General features: G+C 47.8%; 1 protein-coding gene and 1 pseudogene across 2 annotated transcripts; both read right to left on the bottom strand.

The window, feature by feature from the left end:
• Positions 1 to 7,053: 7,053 nt before the first annotated feature.
• LOC116357761 (uncharacterized) lies at positions 7,054 to 7,164 on the bottom strand (annotated as a pseudogene).
• A 44-nt stretch (positions 7,165 to 7,208) lies between these two features.
• On the bottom strand, positions 7,209 to 26,344 carry LOC109871070 (ras-related protein M-Ras-like). 2 transcript variants are annotated; one of them, XM_020461875.2, is made up of 6 exons: positions 26,191 to 26,344; positions 12,351 to 12,568; positions 11,582 to 11,735; positions 10,756 to 10,855; positions 9,640 to 9,719; positions 7,209 to 9,040 (listed from the first exon to the last, which is right to left on the bottom strand). In XM_020461875.2, the coding sequence occupies exons 2-6, from the start codon at positions 12,544 to 12,546 to the stop codon at positions 8,941 to 8,943; spliced, it is 630 nt and encodes a 209-aa protein (XP_020317464.1). In that variant the 5' UTR covers positions 12,547 to 12,568; positions 26,191 to 26,344; the 3' UTR covers positions 7,209 to 8,940. The 2 variants fall into 2 exon arrangements, with proteins under 2 accessions (XP_020317464.1, XP_031662148.1); XM_031806288.1 differs by lacking the exon at positions 26,191 to 26,344 and having other exon boundaries at positions 12,351 to 12,755.
• Between the last annotated feature and the right edge of the window lie 496 nt (positions 26,345 to 26,840).

Here is a 26,840-nt window from a genome sequence, read left to right as displayed (position 1 = left end):
TTATATTATTGAAAAGTTTTAATGACTTTCAACTTGCACCAGAGGCAAAAATAGGCAGAGAGGGACAGAACAGGCATTACATCAAATCAACTTGCCTTTGTAAACAACCTCTGGTGATAGGCTGCCATGGGATGTGATGAACAGCAGGAGTGTCAAACTCATTTCATGGAGGGCCTAGTGTCGCCAGGTTTTTGTTCCATTTCAATTAAGACATAGACAACCAGGTGTGAGGAGTTCCTTACTAATTACTGAACTTAATTTATCAATCAAGTACAAGGGAGGAGCAAAAACCTGCAGACACTCGGCCCTCCGTGGAATGATTTTCACAAGCAAGACAATACCACCACCATTTGGCCTGATGAGGTAAATACAGAACTTTAACCTGTATAGCAAGCTGCAAGTGTAGAGAAATGCTAATTCTTATGTAGGTGACCAAACTATTGTTAAGGGGGGGCTACCACTCAGAGTTGAGCCTGTGGGGTCCCCTACAGGATAGCTCCCGCATTACACTAATGGCCAAAACCAGCGCACACACACATGATCTCCGTTGTCTCTGAACGTTGAATGCCCGAAGAGGATTCTACGATGACGGACAGACTACTGAGCCAATGGCGGAAGACTACAGACTACACCCCAGATGAACCAATCCAAAGATCCGATCTTCCAGAATCAACCTACATTCTTTCCTATATAATAGTGGTGTACTGATTGTAACGGTCTCTTCTTCGTCTGCGCTTCCGTACGAACCAGCGGGAGAGCCGTAATTACGCTGTTCTAGATATCTTCACTCTGAATAAACTGTAGCTTGTCATACAATTTACCACCTTGTCTGAATCGATCCTTGACCGACTCGTCCGTCTACATATCCAATTACTAACACAAGTCCTATCAATCTATAGAGAATGATAGAAGCCTGTTGTTGCCAAAACACCGTTTTAGCAACATTGAGGGAAGCCCTGCTTCCGCCCTGCTTCCGCCCTGCTTCCGCCCTGCTTCCGCCCTGCTTCCGCCCTGCTTCCGCCCTGCTTCCGCCATTTTAAAGTAGTCAGTGGGGTGGGGATTCCTATGGGTTGTAGACTCAATGACGCTGCCCATGCAGTCACAGACGCTAACGCTATGATGGCACAGATATAAAGATGAGTCCTCTATATATCTCTATGTATCAGTCATGTCATTTCATGCAAGTTTGCATTTTGCAACAATATAGTAATATATATAGTAATATATATATATATTTATTTTTTTCCAGATCAGGCCATGTTCCCTGGGACAACAACTCAAAAAATGTTGGTCACATACTCATATTCAGCAGATGTTATTGCGGGTGTAGCAAAATTCTTGTGAAAATATAGAAGTTATTTTCGGCCATATGTAATGACACAAAAACTGTTCTGGGCTAATAATGTAAGAAATAACACCCCAAAATATACACTGCAAAGTTGCTTAGGAGCTTCCCAGCCTGTCCCGAGATGCCCTCTTCCCCCATCCTTGGTCAGGAGGTCAACAAACTCTATAGGAAAAGAATAGCAGAAAGGCTGCCGGCCCAGACAAGGTCTCTCAAGCCATATTTAAGCATTGTGCTGACCAGCTCTCCCCTGTTTTCACTGAAATATACAACCAGTCACTAGAGCAATGCACTGTTCCTGCCTGTTTCAAATCTTCCATCACTGTTCCAGTCCCGAAAAAACAAAAGGTGTCCTGTCTGAATGACTACAGACCTGGTGTCCTGTCTGAAGGACTACAGACCTGGTGTCCTGTCTGAAGGACTACAGACCTGGTGTCCTGTCTGAAGGACTACAGACCTGGTGTCCTGTCTGAAGGACTACAGACCTGGTGTCCTGTCTGAAGGACTACAGACCTGGTGTCCTGTCTGAAGGACTACAGACCTGGTGTCCTGTCTGAAGGACTACAGACCTGGTGTCCTGTCTGAAGGACTACAGACCTGGTGTCCTGTCTGAAGGACTACAGACCTGGTGTCCTGTCTGAAGGACTACAGACCTGGTGTCCTGTCTGAAGGACTACAGACCTGGTGTCCTGTCTGAAGGACTAGAGACCTGGTGTCCTGTCTGAAGGACTAGAGACCTGGTGTCCTGTCTGAAGGACTAGAGACCTGGTGTCCTGTCTGAAGGACTAGAGACCTGGTGTCCTGTCTGAAGGACTAGAGACCTGGTGTCCTGTCTGAAGGACTAGAGACCTGGTGTCCTGTCTGAAGGACTAGAGACCTGGTGTCCTGTCTGAAGGACTAGAGACCTGGTGTCCTGTCTGAAGGACTAGAGACCTGGTGTCCTGTCTGAAGGACTAGAGACCTGGTGTCCTGTCTGAAGGACTAGAGACCTGGTGTCCTGTCTGAAGGACTAGAGACCTGGTGTCCTGTCTGAAGGACTAGAGACCTGGTGTCCTGTCTGAAGGACTAGAGACCTGGTGTCCTGTCTGAAGGACTAGAGACCTGGTGTCCTGTCTGAAGGACTAGAGACCTGGTGTCCTGTCTGAAGGACTAGAGACCTGGTGTCCTGTCTGAAGGACTAGAGACCTGGTGTCCTGTCTGAAGGACTAGAGACCTGGTGTCCTGTCTGAAGGACTAGAGACCTGGTGTCCTGTCTGAAGGACTAGAGACCTGGTGTCCTGTCTGAAGGACTAGAGACCTGGTGTCCTGTCTGAAGGACTAGAGACCTGGTGTCCTGTCTGAAGGACTAGAGACCTGGTGTCCTGTCTGAAGGACTAGAGACCTGGTGTCCTGTCTGAAGGACTAGAGACCTGGTGTCCTGTCTGAAGGACTAGAGACCTGGTGTCCTGTCTGAAGGACTAGAGACCTGGTGTCCTGTCTGAAGGACTACAGACCTGGTGTCCTGTCTGAAGGACTACAGACCTGGTGTCCTGTCTGAAGGACTACAGACCTGTAGCGCTCACCTTGGTCATCATGAAATCCTTTGAGCGCCTGGTACTGTCCCATCTCTAAACCATCACTGACGCCTCCCCTCGACCCACTGCAGGTCACCTACAGAGCTTACAGGTCTGTGGACAACGCTGTCACCCTAGACTACACCTCAAACATCTGGAAAACCCAAAGACATACAAGGATATTGTTTGTGAACTTGAGCTCTGTGTTCAATACCATCATGTCAGAACAACTACAAGACAAACCCTCCAAGCTGAATGCGTCCAGCTCCATGTCAGTGGATCACTGACTTCTTGACCAACAGGACTCATCACGTGAAGCTGGGAAAACACCTTTCGGACTCTTTATCCCACAGCACTGGAGCGCTGTAAGGACGTGTGCTCTCACCTCTACTCTACACCAACTACTCACGTATGCAGATGACACCACTCTGGTTGGTCTCACCAACGAAGACGATGAGTCCAGGTACAATGGAGAGGTCGATCAGCTGGTGTTCGTTCTGGTGCAGTCTCAATAACCTGGAACTCAACACAGACAAAACTGTGGAGATGGTTTGTTGACTTCAGAAAATGCCCCCACCACCAGATTGATGGCTCAGCTGTTAGCACGGCTGAATCATTCACATTCCTCTGAACCATCATTTCCCATAACCTTAAGTGGGAGGACAACATCACAGCGGTCAGCATGAAGGTACACCAGCGGATGTGTTACTTACGGCAGCTGGAAAAAACTCTAAATCTGCCATTTTATGCATCAATCGTTGAGATCATCCTCATCCCCTCCATCGCCATCTGGTTTGGGTTTGAAGCTGCTCACTACAAGGGCAAATTGCAATGCATTGTCTGGTCTGCAGAGAGGGTTATCGCTGGCTAGCACCTGCCCTACATCGAGGTTCTGCATGTCTCCAGGGCAAGGAAGTGTGTAGGAAAGATCATAGCTGACCCCTCCCACCCCGGTCACCCCCTCCACCAAAAATTCACCTCACTCACGACCAAAACCTTCCCCCACCTGAAACATTGCTTCCCCCGGGCTGTGGCCCTAACCAACCAGCCACCCGGCCCAGAGACTAAAGGACTATGCACTCGATGTGGCACACCGCATCAAGCCATCTCTGAACTGTACACAAAATAACTGAACTATACTGCATTTGCACTATGTCCATCTCTCTGCATTTACATCCACTGTATATAAACCGTATACCCACTGTGTATTTGTATATCTGTTAATTATTTTATAGCTCTTTGCTCACTTACCTAGTTGTTGTATATATGTATGTACACGTTGTTTAAAATCTGCTGTCTGTATTCAGTCTCTAAATCACCATATGAAATGGTAAAATTCTGAGTTTGTGTAAAATTCTGACGTTGGATTTCTTCATGGTTTTACACTGCTTAGAAACGCCTAAAATGGCTAGAACTGCTTCTTACCTTATCATAATCCTAATCATCCTTATCATAATTGCACAACGTTTTGCAACGGAAACCGTTTACTGTTTACTCCAGGAACCAAACGGAACGAAACGGGACCTACCTGAATTTGTCCAATAGAAACTCTCGTTTTCATTACAAAATGTTTCCTGTTTAGAGTAAACGGTTTCCATTACAAAACGTTTTGCAAAGGAATCTGACTAATGAATACAGCCCTGGGTTATAATCATTAGTACAAACCGTGCACCTAAAACGAGAGCTTCTATTTGGCAAATCCAGGTAGGTCCCACCCCGTTTCATTCCGTTTGCTTCCGTTTAAGAAACGTTTTACCACAGGATAGCCATGTTTTTTGCTACATCGCGAATGAGAACATTACAGAAATTTAGGGCGGCCTATGTTTGAGTCTCGTGGATTTAACCCAAAGGCACATTTGGATACATTTTGAAAAAAGGGCGTTACTTCCGTTACCAGGTAGAGGTCCGTGGCCGGAGTGAAACTTCCCTGTAAACGTGAAGTCACAGGTGCATAATTTATTATTTCCTTGATGCAATGTCAATACCCAACCACTAGAGAGAGGCATTAGACCAGCTGTTTTAATGGGCCTACATACAATATGCTCATGTTGTGTGGGCGCACAAATTAGAGTTGAGTTGCAGAATGGGGCTTATTGATTAAACTGGTCAATTAACCACTCGTTTATTTTTTATCAGACTTAAAGGTGTAGATCAGGGATGGGAAACTCCAGTCCTTGGGGACCGGAGTGGTGTTACTTTTTCCCCATCCCTAGCAAACACAGCTGATTCAACTAATTGCGTTCTAAACTGAAGATCATGATTAGTTGAATTATGAAGTCAGATGTGTTAGCTGGGGCTGGGGAAAAAGTGTGACACCAATCAGGCCCCCGAGAACTGGAGTTGCCCATCCCTGATATAGATATTGCTCAGGTTCATAGATTGGGTATCATGACTGTAAGTCAAATCTAACAAAGACACTTCTTTCAACTTTTTTCTAAAGATCGGACACTTTTTTTCAGGACCTGAAGCAAGGATATGCATATTCTTGATACCATTTGAAAAGGAAACACTTTGAAGTTTGTGGAAATGTGAAATGAATGTAGGAGAATATAACACAATAGATCTGGTAGAAGAAAACGGCGATCCCGTAGAGGTTTTAAAATGCAAGGTTTCTTTTAGTTTTTTGTTTGGTTTCGGTTCCTCCTCAGTGAACTGGTCTTGTTTTAGATGGGGAAACTCTGGTGTGTCTGTTGCCATGACCACATCTGGACTAAAACAAGAAGATGGGGATGGTGAGGTAAAAAAATAAATGCCACTGGAATCAAATAATCCCTCTGGTGTTTGACATCTCCTTTTTCTGAGCCCCTCTGAAAAAACATCTTCAAAGCAATACCAGATACCCTCCTCAGCCTGTACTAGTAACTTTCATATGCACGTGACATATTCATTGGCTGTGAAAATAAAATGACACATAGAGAGGCGTGAAGTGTGATATGCTACTTGTAACCTGGCACCCTATTCCCTATGTACTGCATTACTTTTGACCAGGGCTCATAGGCTAGTAACCGAAAGGTCGCTGGTTCGAATATACAAGTCGACAATGTGAAAGTCTGTCGATCTGCCCTTGAGCAAGGCACTTAAACCCTATTTTGCTCCATGGGCGCCAGACCTCGTAAAACAAAACATTTCACTGCACCTATCCGGTGTGTGACAATATTATTATATTTTGTGATTTATAGAGCGTACTGTAAATTAGAGTAGCATGTCTGTTCTACACAATATAATTCCATCTGCAGATTCTCCACATTCCATAACGTTGAAACCACTTCAACAGACAGCGAGGCGCTGAAATACAAGATACAGCCACTCTGTAGGTCTATTTTATCAGATGGAGAGAAATTCTTAGTCTCCAGGGTGCATCCTGGTCATGTATTCAGTGGAGTCCGATGGACAAGTACGATGACAAGGACATCCATTTTCAATCAATTGTCCCCGTTTCAACTCTACAGGCTGTATCTATTCCATGGAGAGTAGAGAGATCAATAGTTGAATAGTTTACAGTAATTACATTTTTTATTTAACTTTTTTTTTAAACCTTTATTTAACTAGGCAAGTCTACCGACACCAGTGAGCCCGCAATGTGATTCATATCAAAGGCTTCTGCTAAACAGACAGTTATGCCCATCACTATACATATTTTAGAGATTGTTATTAGTGTGCTACAACACACACAGCAGGAGATGTAGCGCCTAACAGGCACCTCTGTCTCATCTGGCTGATATTAGTTATGTCCTAAAACACCCAGCCTCCACTAGGAGCTAATACCAATATGTAGTCGTAGAGTGCCACAAATGGCATGCTATTCCCTATATAATGTACTACTTTGAAGCAGGGCCCATATGGTTCCAGTTGAGGAGCAACCACAGTCTCTCGTGACAGACTGACCAGCATTTCTCTACACCCGCAATAACATCTGCTAAATACATGTGACCAATAAAATTAGATTTGACTGTTTCTATTTATTTAACTAGGCAAATCAGTCAAGAACAAATTCTTATTTACAACGACGGCCTACCCCCGGCCAAACCCGGACGACACTGGTCCAATTGTGCACCACCCTATGGGACTCCCAATCACGGCCGGTTGCGATACAGACTGGAATCGAACCAGGGTCTGCAGTGACGTCTCTAGCACTGAGATGCAGTGCCTTAGACCGTTGCGTCACTCTGGAACATTTAATATGTAGTCCCCCGATGGGGGACGTGTCAGATATTAAACTGATAAGAACAGATACTACACTTGATCTTAGCCAAAAGGCCGAGGTCCCCAGGTTAAGTAAGCCAAGACTTCATACACAGTCAGAGATAGTATCATTTAACTCACAATATTGTATTTCTTTATTCATTATTGAAACCCTGAAGTGACGATAGATAGAAAGACGGTGGCCATTTTTGTTATGCCTCGTCTTCTCCTAGTTCATCAGTCAGACACAGCCAGTTATAACAAATCATGTTGAGGTAACAGGTACAGTAATAAATTATCAATTATTAAAAAACACTACTAAAGAAATTCATATCAATAATACAAAGGTTTCAAACATACTTGATATGATATCATTGATTTCTTCAGACACAAGCTTTTTTCTTCTCTTTTTTTGTTGTAAAATACTGCCAAAGACAACATGTCTGCTACTTCATACCCTGGGAAGTGGAACTTCCACTGTACTGCACCTCTTGGTGAAATACAGCAGGGTCACTCCAGGGCCATGTTTATTAAGCACCAAACGAATGAAAATGGACTGAAACATGAAGGCATTACTTGGACTTGTCCAATAAGAAACGGCCATTTTTGTTTTCCATTGCAAACTGCTTTGCTACGGAACACGACCCAGGGCTGAGAGTATAGAAACTGTTCAGTGCAACAGACATGAGACAGACAGATTCGGCTACATGGGATTGACATATGATAAGATCAGTTTTTCACATTCCATTATGCCTTCCCTTTCATATTTAGACATTTTTCAACAGATGCGGATATGATACTCAAACTCTGTTAAAAATGCAATGGTACTTTGTTCTTTTAAGAGCCCATTTCTAACCAGATGAACAAGCCAAAATGTTTTTTTGTTTAGTGCTTTAACAGTACAAGCCATTTCATATGTTGTGAAATACTCCTTATTAGACAAGAGAAATCGAACGTCTTGTTGCTTGGAGTGACTGGTCCCCTCGACCTACAAGCCAGATTCCCCATCGACTGATCCCAGACCAGTACTAACAGCCACATCCTCCCAGTTTTCTTCAGGACCCCAGGAAACAAAGCCACATCCTTTCATGCCAGTGGCTAGTGCAAATAGAATATACTTCAAAATCATATACCCTTATCGTTTCAGAATTCAATCTTCAACACCATGGAGAATGCACAACCACAATGTTACACTCAAATAATGTGTCCCAAGTCCCCGACCTGACTGACAGTCAGATCATGGGTCCCCAACAACATCTCACTTCACATCTCCCCAACCTGGAGAATACCTTGATGTCCACCTCCACAGAGAGCACCATCACATCACTGTCTGTAATTCAAAGTCAGTCCATAAGGAGCTCTAACTGAAGGGACTTTTTTCTGACCAATCAGGGGAAGGGAAAGGGTAAATCTATTAATTTGTACAAATGAATGCATTCAACCGAAATGTTTCTTCTGCATTTAACCCAACCCCTCTGTATCAGAGAGGTGCGGGGGACTGCCTTGGTTGACGTCCACGTCATCAGCGCCCGGGGAGTAGTTGTTGTTGGGGGTTAACTGCCTTGCTCAAGAGCAGAATGGCAGATCTTTCCACCTTGCCGGCTCTGGGATTCGAACCAGCGACATTTCAGTTACTGGCCCAAAGCTCTTAACCACTAGGCTACCTGCTATAAGACCCCCACTTGGGGATGTCGTGGAGTTGAACCCCTCAACTGAGAGAGGTTTTCCATGACACTGTAACAGTCAACAGTCAGTTCCTTCTCTCCCCAAGTCCCCCCTTCCTCCTCCAGTTGTTGCTCCCTGCCAGTCTGCAGTTCTCTCTAACAACAATGCTACGCAGAGGCGAGAAGGGTGACACCATCATAAGATGACACAGTGGACTTTGTGAGAACCCGTAGAGCGTTCTCCTCGCCACTTCATCTTCTTTTTCTTCTTCAGGCTCCTCTCTGGGATCTGCTGCCTGCAAAGGGAGGGGGGGGGGGTAGAGAGAGGGGAGAGAGAGAGAGAGGGGGGGGGTAGAGAGAGGGGGGGGGGTAGAGAGAGGGAGTGGGGAGAGAGAGGGAGAGAGAGAGAGAGAGAGAGAGAGAGAGAGAGAGAAGAAAATTTGTAAGAAAGGAGGGTATGTAAAAAGGAGGAGAAAACAAGAGAAAAAAGAGATGGAGATGAGAGAGAATGAGGGTTAAAATCAGATGGCCAAGCTATCTAAGCAGCTAGACTAGATGGCCTCTGTGTTACTCCTCTAAATGCTTGACAAACAGTTGAGTGGGCCCTCCAGCAGGATATGTCCACACCAAACATCAACACATACTGGAGTCCTCTGAAATTACACATCTGTTCATTCAGGAAATAGCTACAGTTTTTTCCCCATCCTTTTAACAGACTTTTTCTGGCATTCATATTCATGTCAAACATATAGTTATGTACGTTTGCAAAGAGAAACCAAAATGGTGGTTCTCTTATTCAAGCATCAATTTAATCCAATATGTTCATGCCTATAGATTCATCATTCTTAAACATAACCTGCAAGTCAGTGAGTATCCATCTAGAAGTTTGACCTACCTTATAACCCTGACTAATCCATGGAACGCCTTGTCCACATTCATAGGAGGATCCTTGGCACTTGTCTCAATGTATGTAATCTATAAAGAAAAAACACATTGATCCAACATTGCCAGGAAAGACAACAGAGGACTACACAAGCAAACATCAAATTGTCTCTGTTTTAAAAAGTTCTACAGCTGCACCATCGAGAGCATGACTGGTTGCATCACCGCCTGGTATGGAAACTGCTTGGCCTCCAACCGCAAGGCGCTACAGAGTGTAGTGTGTTCGGCACAGTACCCCTGCGCATTGACTCAGTACTGGTACTCCCTGTATGTAGCCTCGTTATTGTTACTTCTACATTTTTTTTTACTTTAGTTTATTTAGTAAATATTTTCTTTACTCTTATTTTTCTTCCAACAACCTCTGTCCCAGCCTGCACAGCACCAACAACCTCTGTCCCAGCCTGCCCTGCACCAATAACCTCTGTCCCAGCCTGCCCTGCACCAATAACCTCTGTCCCAGCCTGCCCTGCACCAATAACCTCTGTCCCAGCCTGCCCTGCACCAATAACCTCTGTCCCAGCCTGCCCTGCAACCAACAACCTCTGTCCCAGCCTGCCCTGCACCAATAACCTCTGTCCCAGCCTGCCCTGCAACCAACAACCTCTGTCCCAGCCTGCCCTGCACCAACAACCTCTCTCCCAGCCTGCCCTGCAACCAACAACCTCTCTCCCAGCCTGCCCTGCACCAACAACCTCTGTCCCAGCCGGCCCTGCAACCAACAACCTCTGTCCCAGCCTGCCCTGCAACCAACAACCTCTCTCCCAGCCTGCCCTGCAACCAACAACCTCTGTCCCAGCCTGCCCTGCAACCAACAACCTCTGTCCCAGCCTGCCCTGCAACCAACAACCTCTGTCCCAGCCTGCCCTGCAACCAACAACCTCTGTCCCAGCCAGCCCTGCAACCAACAACCTCTCTCTCCCAGCCTGCCCTGCAACCAACAACCTCTCTCCCAGCCAGCCCTGCAACCAACAAATAATTTGGACACTGTACTACATCAAACAAGACATTGAATACAAAGGATTTAGACGTCAAGCTGTCCCATAATGCTTCTTGTGGAAGCTGTACTCACGTTGTGTTTGGCAGCCATTTCCTGCCCCTGGTCGCTGGTGATTTTGCGCAGGTGAACCAAGTCCACCTTATTGGCCACCAGCACCATGGGGAAGGCCTCCCTGAAGGAGAGAATGAAAAAGAGGGACTGAGGTATCAGATGTATCTCATTTAACACAACGTGTTCAGTAACACCACTACACAGCTGACGATCTGACTGGAATCCCACTGAGCAAAAGTTGGTTGAGTCAATGCTGTTTCTACGTCACTTCAAACCCCCCAAAATCTATGTGATGTTGAATCAATGTGGGAAACTGATTGGATTACCAACTAAAATAGTTTTTTTATTAGTATAATGTTTTTACCAAATTTTTTTAAACCATATTTTTTTTGTTGATTTCACGTTGAATTCACGTTAGCTAACAACTCAACCAAATCTAAATAAAAACTTTGTACTGACGTCTGCGCCCAGTGGGATGGAGACATTGGCCGAGGAAGCAGTTGTTTGTTGTCATTTTTTTGTGAACAAGAGATACAATAGAGAACAGAATGACTATCTGCTGTATAGATGAACCCTTTACCAGTGAGAGTGTTAGAGGGACGACACAAAACATTATGGCAGACAACCCAGTCGGAGGCACTCAGAGCACCAGCAGCAGTCCCCCGTATGTGTCTGGTCCATAGGGCACGCATCATACTTTTTTTATTATACATTTATTTAACCAGGTAGGCTAGTTGAGAACAAGTTCTCATTTGCAACTGCGACCTGGCCAAGATAAAGCATAGCAGTGTGAACAGACAACACAGAGTTACACATGGAGTAAACAATACCAAGAGCTGTGTCTCACCTGTCCTTCACCCTGAGGATGAGCTGGTGGAAGCGGTCCACATGTTCAAAGCTGGCCTTGTCTGTCACAGAGAACACGATGAGGAAGCCGTCCCCCGTCCTCATGTACTGCTCCCTCATAGCACTGAACTCCTCTTGGCCTGCCGTGTCCAGCACTGTGCAATTACACACATACAGGTACCAGTGTTTCAGCACTGTGCAATTACACACAGACACTGTAATAACACACAGACACTGTAATAACCCATAATGTAGGCACTGTGTAATAACACACATGGGCACTGTGTAATAACATATGGGCACTGTGCAATAACACACATGGGCACCTTACAATAACACACATGGGCACTGTGCAATAACACACATGGGCACTGTGTAATAACACACATGGGCACTGTGCAATAACACACATGGGCACTGTGCAATAACACACATGGGCACCTTACAATAACACACATGGGCACCTTACAATAACACATATGGGCACTGTGTAATAACACACATGGGCACCTTACAATAACACACAGAGGTACCAATGTTGCAGGTTTTACAATATGTTTTTGGGGAAATTCATCTTCTTGCTCAACTGTGAAAAATCTAGCTAAAAAACAAATGCACATCATGGGTGTAAATCCCATGATCTAAATGTGTGAATCTATATGGGAGCACTGTGCTACAATATGTTTAATTAACAAGTTAAACACAACTAATAAAGGAGACAACCACCCCCCCCCTAACCCTGAGAGACAGAGGACAAGATGTCTCCCTACCGTCCAGGATGGCCCACTGTCCGTCTATCTCTGTGTGTTTCAGGTAAGAGTCCTCGATGGTGGGGTCGTAGTCAGACACAAAGATCTTCTGAAAGAACTGGATGGTGAGAGCGCTCTTCCCCACCCCTCCGTCCCCCACCACCACCAGCTTGTAAGTGGGGAGGTTGTCGCTAGGGACCGCGCTGCTGGTTGCCATGGTGACAGGCAGCTGGCTACACCTGGAATACGGCAGGAGGGGGGAGGCAGGGAGAGATGGAGGAAGAAAGGAGCACAAGATAGAGTGTTAGACTGCTGCTGCTGGTGCTAATTCATTGCCAGGGAGACCAGACTTCACGGAGAACCATGCATCAAACACCAACCCCCTCAGAGAGAAAGAGCATCAGCTAGCTATCGACACCTCCGTCAATCTCAACTAGAGAGGCTTGCAGAAAAGGCTGTAGTAAAGGATGTGTGTGATGTGCAAGCAACATGTGTCATAATACTGAAATAAACCAAAGAGCTGGAGCAGCAGAGCCTAAGATAGAGATTAGGCTACTGACTGAGCTGGAGAAAACACCCTGGTCACTGATTGGTTGTCTGTATGAAGAAGTGCCTTGCACAGCCAGCCAACCAGTGGTGTACTGGAGAGGCTCTCCTTCCCACTATGTAGACTATTCTGTTTTCTCCTTCTTCTGAGACTGCCAGAATAGCATGCAGCACCAACCACTCTCCCAGCACCATTATGAGCAAGGGAAATACAGTCTAGACATATAGACTACTGTGTTTTGTAATTATGGCTTTCAGAAAGAAATTCACTGCCCGTGACTTTTCTCTGAAAGAGTAGACTATATAGCCGTATAGTCGTGGTGCATTTTCACCAGCTTCCCACAAAAATAATTGTGATTCAGATTCACTGACCATTTCTGTTTATTTTTCTGTCGCTTGACAACATTTTCCCTCCCACACTTTCTTTAAATTGTTGTTTTCTACTGTGACTTAGTAAGGACCTGGTCCTTGATAAATATGGACATTACAGCAGGTAAGTGCTCTGTTGTCTTGTGTGTGGGGGCATTATTTCATTAACCTTATGCTGTAATGGCAAAAGGCAACAGCTTTCACAAGACATGTAAAGCCACTAAGATAGTGGGTAGAGGACAGGATGTGGGTAGAGGACAGGCAGTGGGTAGAGGACAGGCTGTGGGTAGAGGACAGGCAGTGAGTAGAGGACAGGCTGTGGGTAGAGGACAGGCAGTGAGTAGAGGACAGGCTGTGGGTAGAGGACAGGCAGTGGGTAGAGGGCAGGCTGTGAGTAGAGGACAGACTGTGGGTAGAGGACAGGCAGTGGGTAGAGGACAGGCAGTGGGTAGAGGACAGGCTGTGGGTAGAGGACAGGCAGTGGGTAGAGGACAGGCAGTGGGTAGAGGACAGGCTGTGGGTAGAGGACAGGCAGTGGGTAGAGGACAGGCAGTGGGTAGAGGACAGGCTGTGGGAAGAGGACAGGCTGTGGGTAGATGACAGGCAGTGGGTAGAGGATAGGCTGTGGGTAGAGGGCAGGCAGTGGGTAGAGGATAGGCTGTGGGTAGAGGGCAGGCTGTGGGTAGAGGGCAGGCTGTGGGTAGAGGACAGGCTGTGGGTAGAAGACCGGTTGTGGGTAGAGGACAGGCTGTGGGAAGAGGACAGGCTGTGGGAAGAGGACAGGCTGTGGGAAGAGGACAGGCTGTGGGTAGAGGGCAGGCTGTGGGTAGAAGACCGGTTGTTGGTAGAGGACAGGCTGTGGGAAGAGGACAGGCTGTGGGAAGAGGACAGGCTGTGGGTAGAGGATAGGCTGTGGGTAGAAGACAGGCTGTGGGTACAGGATAGGCTGTGGGTAGAAGACAGGCTGTAGGTAGAAGACAGGCTGTGGGTAGAGGATAGGCTGTGGGTAGAGGGCAGGCTGTGGGTAGAGGACAGGCTGTGGGTAGAAGACAAGTTGTGGGTAGAGGACAGGCTGTGGGAAGAGGACAGGCTGTGGGAAGAGGACAGGCTGTGGGAAGAGGACAGGCTGTGGGAAGAGGACAGGCTGTGGGTAGAAGACAGGCTGTGGGTAGAGGACAGGCTGTGGGTAGAAGACCGGTTGTGGGTAGAGGACAGGCTGTGGGAAGAGGTCAGGCTGTGGGAAGAGGACAGGCTGTGGGAAGAGGACAGGCTGTGGGTAGAGGACAGGCTGTGGGTAGAAGACCGGTTGTGGGTAGAGGACAGGCTGTGGGAAGAGGACAGGCTGTGGGAAGAGGACAGGCTGTGGGTAGAGGATAGGCTGTGGGTAGAAGACAGGTTGTGGGTAGAGGATAGGCTGTGGGTAGAAGACAGGCTGTTGGTAGAAGACAGGCTGTGGGTAGAGGTTAGGCTGTGGGTAGAGGGCAGGCTGTGGGTAGAGGACAGGCTGTGGGTAGAAGACAAGTTGTGGGTAGAGGACAGGCTGTGGGAAGAGGACAGGCTGTGGGAAGAGGACAGGCTGTGGGAAGAGGACAGGCTGTGGGAAGAGGACAGGCTGTGGGTAGAAGACAGGCTGTGGGTAGAGGATGTGGGTAGAGGACAGGCTGTGGGTAGAAGACAGGCTGTGGGAAGAGGACAGGCTGTGGGAAGAGGACAGGCTGTGGGTAGAGGACAGGCTGTGGGTAGAGGATAGGCTGTGGGTAGAGGATAGGCTGTGGGTAGAAGACAGGCTGTAGGTAGAAGACAGGCTGTGGGTAGAGGATAGGCTGTGGGTAGAGGGCAGGCTGTGGGTAGAGGGCAGGCTGTGGGTAGAAGACCGGTTGTGGGTAGAGGACAGGCTGTGGGAAGAGGACAGGCTGTGGGAAGAGGACAGGCTGTGGGAAGAGGACAGGCTGTGGGTAGAGGATAGGCTGTGGGTAGAAGACAGGCTGTGGGTAGAGGATAGGCTGTGGGTAGAAGACAGGCTGTAGGTAGAAGACAGGCTGTGGGTAGAGGATAGGCTGTGGGTAGAGGGCAGGCTGTGGGTAGAGGGCAGGCTGTGGGTAGAGGACAGGCTGTGGGTAGAAGACAGGTTGTGGGTAGAGGACAGGCTGTGGGAAGAGGACAGGCTGTGGGAAGAGGACAGGCTGTGGGAAGAGGACAGGCTGTGGGAAGAGGACAGGCTGTGGGTAGAAGACAGGCTGTGGGTAGAGGGCAGGCTGTGGGTAGAGGACAGGCTGTGGGTAGAAGACAGGCTGTGGGTAGAGGATAGGCTGTGGGTAGAGGACAGGCTGTGGGAAGAGGACAGGCTGTGGGTAGAAGACAGGCTGTGGGTAGAGGATAGGCTGTGGGTAGAGGATAGGCTGTGGGTAGAGGATAGGCTGTGGGAAGAGGACAGGCTGTGGGAAGAGGACAGGCTGTGGGAAGAGGACAGGCTGTGGGAAGAGGACAGGCTGTGGGTAGAAGACAGGCTGTGGGTAGAGGATGTGGGTAGAGGACAGGCTGTGGCTAGAAAATGTGGGTAGAGGACAGGCTGTGGTTAGAGGACAGGCTGTGGCTAGAAGACAGGCTGTGGGTAGAAGACAGGCTGTGGGTAGAAGACAGGCTGTGGGTAGAGGATGTGGGTAGAGGACAGGCTGTGGGTAGAAAATGTGGGTAGAGGACAGGATGTGTGTAAAGGACATGGCATAGATACAGTTGAAGTCGGAGGTTTACATACACCTTAGCAAAATACTTTTAAAAACTCAGTTTCTCACAATTCCTGACATTTAATCCTAGTAAAAAATCCCTGTTTTAGGTCAGTTAGGATCACCACTCTATTTTAAGAATGTGAAATGTCTGAACAATAGTAGAGAGGATGACGTTTCATCACGTTCCCAGTGGGTCAGAAGTTTACATACACTCAATTAGTATTTGGTAGCATTGCCTTTAAATTGTTTAACTTGGGTCAAACGTTTCAGGTAGCCTTCCACAAGCTTCCCACAATAAGTTGGGTGAATTTTGGCCCATTCCTCCTGACAGAGCTGGTGTAACTGAGTCAGGTTTGTAGGCCTCCTTGCTCGCACACGCTTTTTCATTTCTGCCCCAAATTTTCTATAGGATTGAGGTCAGGGCTTTGCGATGGCCACTCCAATACCTTGACTTTGTTGTCCTTAAAGCTATTTTGCCACAACTTTGGAAGTATGCTTGGTGTCATTGTCCATTTGGAAGACACATTTGCGACCAAGCTTTAACTTCCTGACTGATGTCTTGAGATGTTGCTTCAATATATCCACATAATTATCCTCCCTCATGATGCCATCTATTTTGTGAAGTGCACCAGTCCCTCCTGCAGCAAAGCACCCCCACAACATGATGCTGCCATCCCTGTGCCTCACGGTTGTGATGGTGTTCTTCGGCTTGCAAGTCTCCCCCTTTTTCCTCCAAACATAACAATGGTCATTATCGCCAAACAGTTCTATTTTTGTTTCATCAGACCAGAGGACATTTCTCCAAAAAGTATGATCTTTGTCCCCATGTGCAGTTGCAAACCGTAGTCTGGCATTTTTAATGGCAGTTTTGGAGCAGTGGCTTCTTCCTTGCTGAGCGGCCTTTCAGGTTATGTTGATATAGGACTCGTTTTACTGTGGATATAGATACTTTTGTACCTGTTTCCTCCAGCATCTTCACAAGGTTGTTTGCTGTTGTTCTGGAATTGATTTGCACTTTTCACACCAAAGTATGTTCATCTCTAGGAGACAAAACGCGTCTCCATCCTGAGCGGTATGACAGTTGCGTGGTCCCATGGTGTTTATACTTGTGTACTATTGTTTGTACAGATGAACGTGGTACCTTCATGCATTTGGAAATTGCTCCCAAGGATGAACCAGACTTGTGGAGGTCTTGGCTGATTTCTTTTGATTTTCCCATGATGTCAAGCAAAGAGGCACTGAGTTTGAAGGTAGGCCTTGAAACACAAAATTACTCACATGATGTAATTTATCCTGTCAGAAGCTTCTAAAGCCATGACATAATTTTCTGGAATTTTCCAAGCTGTTTAAAGGCACAGTCAACTGAGTGTATGTGAACTTCTGACCCATTGGAATTGTGATACAGTGAATTATGTGAAATAATCTGTCTGTAAACAATTGTTGGAAAAATTACTTGTGTATTGCACAAAGTAGATGTCCTAACCGACTTGCCAAAACTCTAGTTTGTTAACAAGAATTTTGTGGAGTGGTTGAAAAACTAGTTTTAATGATTCCAACCTAAGTGTATGTAAACTTCCGACTTCAACTGTAGGTTACATGGCAAGGTCACTGCCCAGGATGTGTGATACAGATCTGACCCTTTAAAATAATTCAGATTTCTTTACCTGATTCCAGTTATTTTTTCCCCCAAAGTCAGGTTTCCATTTTCTTCTCTAGGTTTCTGTTTTCTCCTGTTTTTTCAGGTTTTCACTCTCAACATCACTTTTTTTAATATAAAAAGAGCAGAATTGGATGTTCCAAGTACACAACTATGTTAAAACCACATCAGGAGGCCATTTTTTTGTTCTAGAGAAAAATTAAGAAATTTTGGTGTGTAGTTAGCCTGTAATGAAAGTGCACACCAGGAAGAGATCAGTATTTTATTAAGCATTGCTATAGCGCTCACGTGATTGCAGAGTTTGCAAAACAAATAGCTACTAGATTAATGAAAATAATGTTGATACTGTATCATTCTGCCAGGTAGGCATAGGCTACGTTGTATTTAACATTTAATTGAGAAGGTTTGTGGGAAAGCCTCTCCATCGCTTCCAGAAGAAGGTTATCATTCGCATTATCGCTAACGGCTACACAGTGTTGTCACGACTTCTGCCGAAGTCGAAGCCTCTCCTTGTTCGGGCGGTGCTCGGCGGTCAACGTCACCGGTCTTCTAGCCATCATTGATCCATTTTTCATTTTCCATTGGTTTTGTCTTGTCTTCCTACACACCTGGTTTCAATCCCATTCATTACCTGTTGTGTATTTAACCCTCTGTTTTCTCATCATGTTTTTGTCAGAGATTGTTTGTTATTCAGTGTTGTTTTGTATTGGTGCGCGACGGGTCCTCATACCCATTTTGTTTATTTGTTACATTTAGTGTTTGGAGTATGTTTAGTTTATTTGTTACTAAATACTCCATTACACTCCGTTTGATTCTCCAACGCCTGACTTCCCTGCCACCTATACACACGACTCTGACAAGTGTAGCTGTTTCATAAACTTTCAGGAAAATAAGAATCACTGATGCATTTTGTTACTGTCTTAATTCACAAATATATTTTCTAATAAGTTCAATACATTTTTTAATATTGTTGAATTCCCTTTTAATTTAATGTCTGGATTCTGTGATTCTGTCCTGGTTCTCTGCACCGTGCATACAGCGAGTGGGTAGAGAACAGCCCAGGCAGTGGGTAGAGAACAGCCCAGGCTCAGCCCAGGCAGTGGGTAGAGAACAGCACAGACAGTGGGTAGAGAACAGCCCAGGCAGTGGGTAGAGAACAGCCCAGGCAGTGGGTAGAGAACAGCCCAGGCAGTGGGTAGAAGACAGCCCAGGCAGTGGGTAGAGAACAGCCTCAGGCTCAGCCCAGGCAGTGGGTAGAGGACAGCCCAGGCAGTGGGTAGAGGACAGCCCAGGCTCAGGCCAGACAGTGGGTAGAGGACAGCCCCAAGCTCAGCCCAGGCAGTGAGTAGAGAACAGCTCAGACTCAGCCCAGGCAGTGGGTAGAGAACAGCCCAGGCAGTGGGTAGAGAACAGCCCAGGCAGTGAGTAGAGAACAGCCCAGGCAGTGAGTAGAGAACAGCCCAGACTCAGCCCAGGCAGTGGGTAGAGAACAGCCCAGGCAGTGGGTAGAGAACAGCCCAGGCAGTGAGTAGAGAACAGCCCAGGCAGTGAGTAGAGAACAGCCCAGGCAGTGAGTAGAGAACAGCCCAGACTCAGCCCAGGCAGTGGGTAGAGAACAGCCCAGGCAGTGGGTAGAGAACAGCCCAGGCAGTGAGTAGAGAACAGCCCAGGCAGTGAGTAGAGAACAGCCCAGGCAGTGAGTAGAGAACAGCCCAGACTCAGCCCAGGCAGTGGGTAGAGAACAGCCCAGGCAGTGGGTAGAGAACAGCCCAGGCAGTGAGTAGAGAACAGCCCAGGCAGTGAGTAGAGAACAGCCCAGGCAGTGAGTAGAGAACAGCCCAGACTCAGCCCAGGCAGTGGGTAGAGAACAGCCCAGGCAGTGGGTAGAGAACAGCCCAGGCAGTGAGTAGAGAACAGCCCAGGCAGTGAGTAGAGAACAGCCCAGGCAGTGAGTAGAGAACAGCCCAGACTCAGCCCAGGCAGTGGGTAGAGAACAGCCCAGGCAGTGGGTAGAGAACAGCCCAGGCAGTGAGTAGAGAACAGCCCAGGCAGTGAGTAGAGAACAGCCCAGGCAGTGAGTAGAGAACAGCCCAGACTCTGCCCAGGCAGTGGGTAGAGAACAGCCCAGGCAGTGGGTAGAGAACAGCCCAGGCAGTGGGTAGAGAACAGCCCAGGCAGTGAGTAGAGAACAGCCCAGGCAGTGAGTAGAGAACAGCCCAGACTCAGCCCAAGCAGTGAATAGAGAACAGCCCAGACTCAGCCAAGGCAGTGGGTAGAGAACAGCCCAGGCAGTGAGTAGAGAACAGCCCAGGCAGTGGGTAGAGAACAGCCCAGACTCAGCCAAGGCAGTGGGTAGAGAACAGCCCAGACTCAGCCCAGGCAGTGAATAGAGAACAGCCCAGACTCAGCCAAGGCAGTGGGTAGAGAACAGCCCATGCAGTGGGTAGAGAACAGCCCAGACTCAGCCAAGGCAGTGGGTAGAGAACAGCCGAGGCAGTGGGTAGAGAACAGCCCAGACTCAGCCAAGGCAGTGGGTAGAGAACAGCCCAGGCAGTGGGTAGAGAACAGCCCAGACTCAGCCAAGGCAGTGGGTAGAGAACAGCCCAGGCAGTGGGTAGAGAACAGCCCAGACTCAGCCCAGGCAGTGGGTAGAGAACAGCCCAGACTCAGCCCAGGCAGTGGGTAGAGAACAGCCCAGGCAGTGGGTAGAGAACAGCCCAGGCAGTGAGTAGAGAACAGCCCAGGCAGTGAGTAGAGAACAGCCCAGACTCAGCCCAGGCAGTGGGTAGAGAACAGCCCAGGCAGTGGCAGTGGGTAGAGAACAGCCCAGGCAGTGAGTAGAGAACAGCCCAGGCAGTGAGTAGAGAACAGCCCAGGCAGTGAGTAGAGAACAGCCCAGACTCAGCCCAGGCAGTGGGTAGAGAACAGCCCAGGCAGTGGGTAGAGAACAGCCCAGGCAGTGAGTAGAGAACAGCCCAGGCAGTGAGTAGAGAACAGCCCAGGCAGTGAGTAGAGAACAGCCCAGACTCAGCCCAGGCAGTGGGTAGAGAACAGCCCAGGCAGTGGGTAGAGAACAGCCCAGGCAGTGAGTAGAGAACAGCCCAGGCAGTGAGTAGAGAACAGCCCAGGCAGTGAGTAGAGAACAGCCCAGACTCAGCCCAGGCAGTGGGTAGAGAACAGCCCAGGCAGTGGGTAGAGAACAGCCCAGGCAGTGGGTAGAGAACAGCCCAGGCAGTGAGTAGAGAACAGCCCAGGCAGTGAGTAGAGAACAGCCCAGACTCAGCCCAAGCAGTGAATAGAGAACAGCCCAGACTCAGCCAAGGCAGTGGGTAGAGAACAGCCCAGGCAGTGAGTAGAGAACAGCCCAGGCAGTGGGTAGAGAACAGCCCAGACTCAGCCAAGGCAGTGGGTAGAGAACAGCCCAGACTCAGCCCAGGCAGTGAATAGAGAACAGCCCAGACTCAGCCAAGGCAGTGGGTAGAGAACAGCCCATGCAGTGGGTAGAGAACAGCCCAGACTCAGCCAAGGCAGTGGGTAGAGAACAGCCGAGGCAGTGGGTAGAGAACAGCCCAGACTCAGCCAAGGCAGTGGGTAGAGAACAGCCCAGGCAGTGGGTAGAGAACAGCCCAGACTCAGCCAAGGCAGTGGGTAGAGAACAGCCCAGGCAGTGGGTAGAGAACAGCCCAGACTCAGCCCAGGCAGTGGGTAGAGAACAGCCCAGACTCAGCCCAGGCAGTGGGTAGAGAACAGCCCAGACTCAGCCCAGGCAGTGGGTAGAGAACAGCCCAGACTCAGCCCAGGCAGTGGGTAGAGAACAGCCCAGACTCAGCCCAGGCAGTGGGTAGAGAACAGCCCAGGCTCGCCCAAGCAGTGAGTAGAGAACAGCCCAGACTCAGCCAAGGCAGTGGGTAGAGAACAGCCCAGACTCAGCCCAAGCAGTGAGTAGAGAACAGCCCAGACTCAGCCAAGGCAGTGGGTAGAGAACAGCCCAGACTCAGCCCAAGCAGTGGGTAGAGACCATGGCACTGGGTCGCAGGAAACAGCAGTCAGCTGGTGAAGGCAGCCCGCCCCTTCCTGCTCCACACAATAAAGGGAAGGAAAGAGGTTTCCTTCTTCAAGCAGTCCAGACAGACCTTCCTGCCTTTAGCGGCCCAGACAGACCTTTCTGCCTCATGTGGCCCTGACAGACCTTCCTGCCTCTAGCGGCCCAGACAGACCTTCCTTCTTCAAGCGTCCCAGACAGACCTTCCTGCCTCAAGCGTCCCAGACAGACCTTCCTTCCTCAAGCGTCCCAGACAGACCTTCCTGCCTCTAGCGGCCCAGACAGACCTTCCTGCCTCAAGCGTCCCAGACAGACCTTCCTTCCTCAAGCGTCCCAGACAGACCTTCCTGCCTCTAGCGGCCCAGACAGACCTTCCTGCCTCTAGCGGCCCAGACAGACCTTCCTGCCTCTAGCGGCCCAGACAGACTTTCCTTCCTCAAGCGTCCCAGACAGACCTTCCTGCCTCTAGCGGCACAGACAGACTTTCCTGCCTCTAGCGGCCCAGACCTTCCTGCCTCTAGCGGCCCAGACAGACCTTCCTTCCTCAAGCGGCCCAGACAGACCTTCCTGCCTCTAGCGGCCCAGACAGACCTTCCTGCCTCTAGCGGCCCAGACCTTCCTGCCTCTAGCGGCCCAGACAGACTTTCCTTCCTCAAGCGTCCCAGACAGACCTTCCTGCCTCTAGCGGCCCAGACAGACCTTCCTGCCTCTAGCGGCCCAGACCTTCCTGCCTCTAGCAGCCCAGACAGACCTTCCTTCCTCAAGCGGCCCAGACAGACCTTCCTGCCTCTAGCGGCCCAGACAGACTTTCCTTCCTCAAGCGTCCCAGACAGACCTTCCTGCCTCTAGCGGCACAGACAGACTTTCCTGCCTCTAGCGGCCCAGACCTTCCTGCCTCTAGCGGCCCAGACAGACCTTCCTTCCTCAAGCGGCCCAGACAGACCTTCCTGCCTCTAGCGGCCCAGACAGACCTTCCTGCCTCTAGCGGCCCAGACCTTCCTGCCTCTAGCGGCCCAGACAGACTTTCCTTCCTCAAGCATCCCAGACAGACCTTCCTGCCTCTAGCGGCCCAGACAGACCTTCCTGCCTCTAGCGGCCCAGACCTTCCTGCCTCTAGCAGCCCAGACAGACCTTCCTTCCTCAAGCGGCCCAGACAGACCTTCCTGCCTCTAGCGGCCCAGATAGACCTTGCTGCCTCTAGCGGCCCAGACAGACCTTCCTTCCTCAAGCGTCCCAGACAGACCTCCTGCCTCAAGCGGCCCATACAGACCCTTGGAGAAGGATGTACTGGAAGATATTCCTGCCTCCCTCACAAGGGAACAGCAAGCTAGAGGAACAATCTGCCTCCCTCACAAGGGAACAGCTAGCTAGAACAACTTCCCTCCCTCACAAGGGAACAGCTAGCTAGAACAACTTCCCTCCCTCACAAGGGAACAGCTAGCTAGAACAACTTCCCTCCCTCACAAGGGAACAGCTAGCTAGAACAACTTCTCTCCCTCACAAGGGAACAGCTAGCTAGAACAACTTCCCTCCCTCACAAGGGAACAGCTAGCTAGAACAACTTCCCTCCCTCACAAGGGAATAGCTAGCTAGAACAACTTCCCTCCCTCACAAGGGAACAGCTAGCTAGAACAACTTCCCTCCCTCACAAGGGAATAGCTAGCTAGAACAACTTCCCTCCCTCACAAGGGAACAGCTAGCTAGAACAACTTCCCTCCCTCACAAGGGAATAGCTAGCTAGAACAACTTCCCTCCCTCACAAGGGAACAGCTAGCTAGAACAACTTCCCTCCCTCACAAGGGAACAGCTAGCTAGAACAACTTCCCTCCCTCACAAGGGAACACCTAGCTAGAGGAACAACCTGCATACCCAAAACATACTGTACCACCACATCAATCAATTAAACTACTACTGACCGTTTACCACCCAATACATACCAATTTTATACAACAGGCCCAGCTCTGATATGTCTCATTCATCTAAGATCCTCACGTGAGTGCTGACTGATGACCAATGACTAAGGGAGTTCTGCAAGTAAAGGGCATGTCCTCATCATCACTGGTAAATGGCCAGCGAGTGTGCCAACTAAAGTCCTGTTGACTGTCCACATGAAGTCACTAGATTCTGGGTACAAATGAGGTCACTAGATTCTGGGTACAAATGAGGTCACTAGATTCTGGGTACAAATAAGGTCACTAGATTCTGGGTACAAATAAGGTCACTAGATTCTGGGTACAAATAAGGTCACTAGATTATGGGTACAAATAAGGTCACTAGATTCTGGGTACAAATAAGGTCACTAGATTCTGGGTACAAATAAGGTCACTAGATTCTGGGTACAAATGAGGTCACTAGATTCTGGGTACAAATGAGATCACTAAATTCTGGGTCTTCAGCATCTGTGATGACAGTATACACAATCACATAATGGACAGCTGTGTGCTCAATGTGCTCTGAACGTCTCTCATTCTATAATCTGATCAGAACTCATGCATTACATATTTTGCCACTAAAAGACTGACTGACTGTACATGACTTGGTAAAGATAAGGTTATGTTACTGTTGAGATGCCTCTTCAGTGAATCAACCTCACCTGGCTGTCAGTGGACTTTATAGGAACATCTAATGTACTGCAGAGCATAGATCCATGTCGCATTTCATAGGGTAACGCCTTGTTAAGAGTCATTTGGTTGACAACATGCTTCTCTAAAACAAAACAAGACTTCACGCTGCTTTGATCAAGTTTAAATTAAACATAGAGTACCTTCAGTAGCATTTTAACTTCTCTCATCGACTGCCAAGTGAAAAGCCTCGAAAATAAAAGAGAGACGCACACTCTAGGAGCTCAGATGCAAAAATGTAATTACCAACGTTTTCACAGCCAAGCTGTCTTCATCAGGGTAAAGCCTCCACCACCTTGTGAAAAGCCCCCACCACCATGTGAAAAGCCTCCACCACCATGTGAAAAGCCTCCACCACCATGTGAAAAGCCCCCACCACCATGTGAAAAGCCCCCACCACCTTGTGAATAGCCTCCACCACCATGTGAAAAGCCTCCACCACCTTGTGAAAAGCCTCCACCACCATGTGAAAAGCCCCCACCACCATGTGAAAAGCCCCCACCACCATGTGAAAAGCCCCACCACCATGTGAAAAGCCCCCACCACCATGTGAATAGCCCCCACCACTATGTGAAAAGCCTCCACCACCTTGTGAAAAGCCCCCACCACATTGTGAAAAGCCCCCACCACATTGTGAAAAGCCTCCACCACCATGTGAATAGCCTCCACCACTATGTGAAAAGCCTATAGTATGTGTAGCCCTATAGACTATGTGTAGCCCTATTGAATATGTGTTGCCCTATAGACTATGTGTAGCCCTATAGACTATGTGTAGCCCTATAGACTATGTGTAGCCCTATAGACTATGTGTAGCCCTATAGACTATGTGTAGCCCTATAGACTATGTGTAGCCCTATAGACTATGAATAGCCCTATAGAATATGTGTAGCCCTATAGACTATGTGTAGCCCTATAGACTATGTGTAGCCCTATAGAATATGTGTAGCCCTATAGAATATGTGTAGCCCTATAGAATATGTGTAGCCCTATAGAATATGTGTAGCCCTATTGAATATGTGTAACCCTATTGAATATGTGTAGCCCTATAGACTATGTGTAGCCCTATAGACTATGTGTAGCCCTATAGACTATGTGTAGCCCTATAGACTATGTGTAGCCCTATAGCCTATGTGTAGCCCTATAGACTATGTGTAGCCCTATAGACTATGTGTAGCCCTATAGACTATGTGTAGCCCTATAGACTATGTGTAGCCCTATAGACTATGTGTAGCCCTATAGACTATGTGTAGCCCTATAGCCTATGTGTAGCCCTATAGACTATGTGTAGCCCTATTGAAGGCTGCTCAATGGTGGGTGACCTCATCCTATGATGTGATGCCTGAAGAAATTCTGCAATGGTTATAATGCATCTATTCATAACATGCCTGGTTGAAATACAGTCTGAGGTATAAAAATTGTAACAAAGCAGATACATGTATCAATCAAGTTTGATCTTGCGATGTTTTATCAAGTTATTATATATTTTTAATGAAAAGTAGATTATACTACTGTTCACTTCACCACTGACATAAAACGTCACAACATTATTTCTGTTGTTTTGAAGTCGGGGTTCTGTGTGTATAAGAACCGAGTTGCCGCGCCTGGATAAAGGTTTTTTGTTGCTTCTTGAATGTGAAAATCTTTTAGAGAAGTTTGCTGCATCAAGCAATTTCCGCAAATTGAATATTGGCGTCCATTTCTCGAATCCAACAGAGGCCCCACAATGTAACAAAAAAATGTAATCCAGTTTACGTTGCAGAAACCAACTCCACAATTTAAATATTTACAAAAGCAGAGTAAAAACCTGACATGAAAAAGACTTACTAAGAATGTTTAAGCAACCTACAGTAGCTATGTGTAGCTGCCTGGCCAACGACGACAATTTCAGCAAATAACTTACCAATATGAAACCCGTTGTCGTGGAAGTTGACTACAGCACTTCACGTACAAATATTCCACATCCCTCTTTCTATCCGTTACCTCAGAACATTGCCATCATCTTGTGACGAGAATGCGCCTGTCATATCCGCGATGCGACGCAGTCCGCTATGTAGCAAATCTTTATTGCAACAGCTGATACTAAAAATAGAACGGTCTCATAGGGGTGGACCCTTATGTTGGTTACAAATAAGAATCATATGATTTTACTCTCTGCATTAAATAATGACTGCTATTCAAATTTGGTCTAAATTAACATTTTTAAATATGTTTCAAAGAAACATTTTTTTCTACAAAATGTAGAAATCTGATGATTATTTTTAGGAACGCACCTTTTTTGAGAAAGTGGACTGTTCCGTTATGTCGAGTCTCCCCCAGACTGGTTTCAAGCAATGGTTTGAAGAGGTACCTCTGTCTAAATTCTAAGGTGGCGTCTCTGAGTGGCACGTTTCGATTTTAACATCAACATGGCTTTTGTAATTACTTTATTGACCATGAAACTTGATTAGTGGCAATTACAGTCACTAGACTAATTCATTGTATTTGTATGGGTCACTGATCACTACATTTATTAATTCTAGCCAATTACAGTCACTAGACTAATTCATTGTA

The sequence above is a fragment of the Oncorhynchus kisutch genome, linkage group LG26, assembly GCF_002021735.2.
Source record: "Oncorhynchus kisutch isolate 150728-3 linkage group LG26, Okis_V2, whole genome shotgun sequence".
In the NCBI taxonomy this organism is placed as follows: Eukaryota; Metazoa; Chordata; class Actinopteri; order Salmoniformes; family Salmonidae; genus Oncorhynchus; species Oncorhynchus kisutch.
The sequence above is the reverse complement of the archived record's forward strand: the minus strand, read 5'-3'. Positions and strand labels throughout refer to the sequence as shown.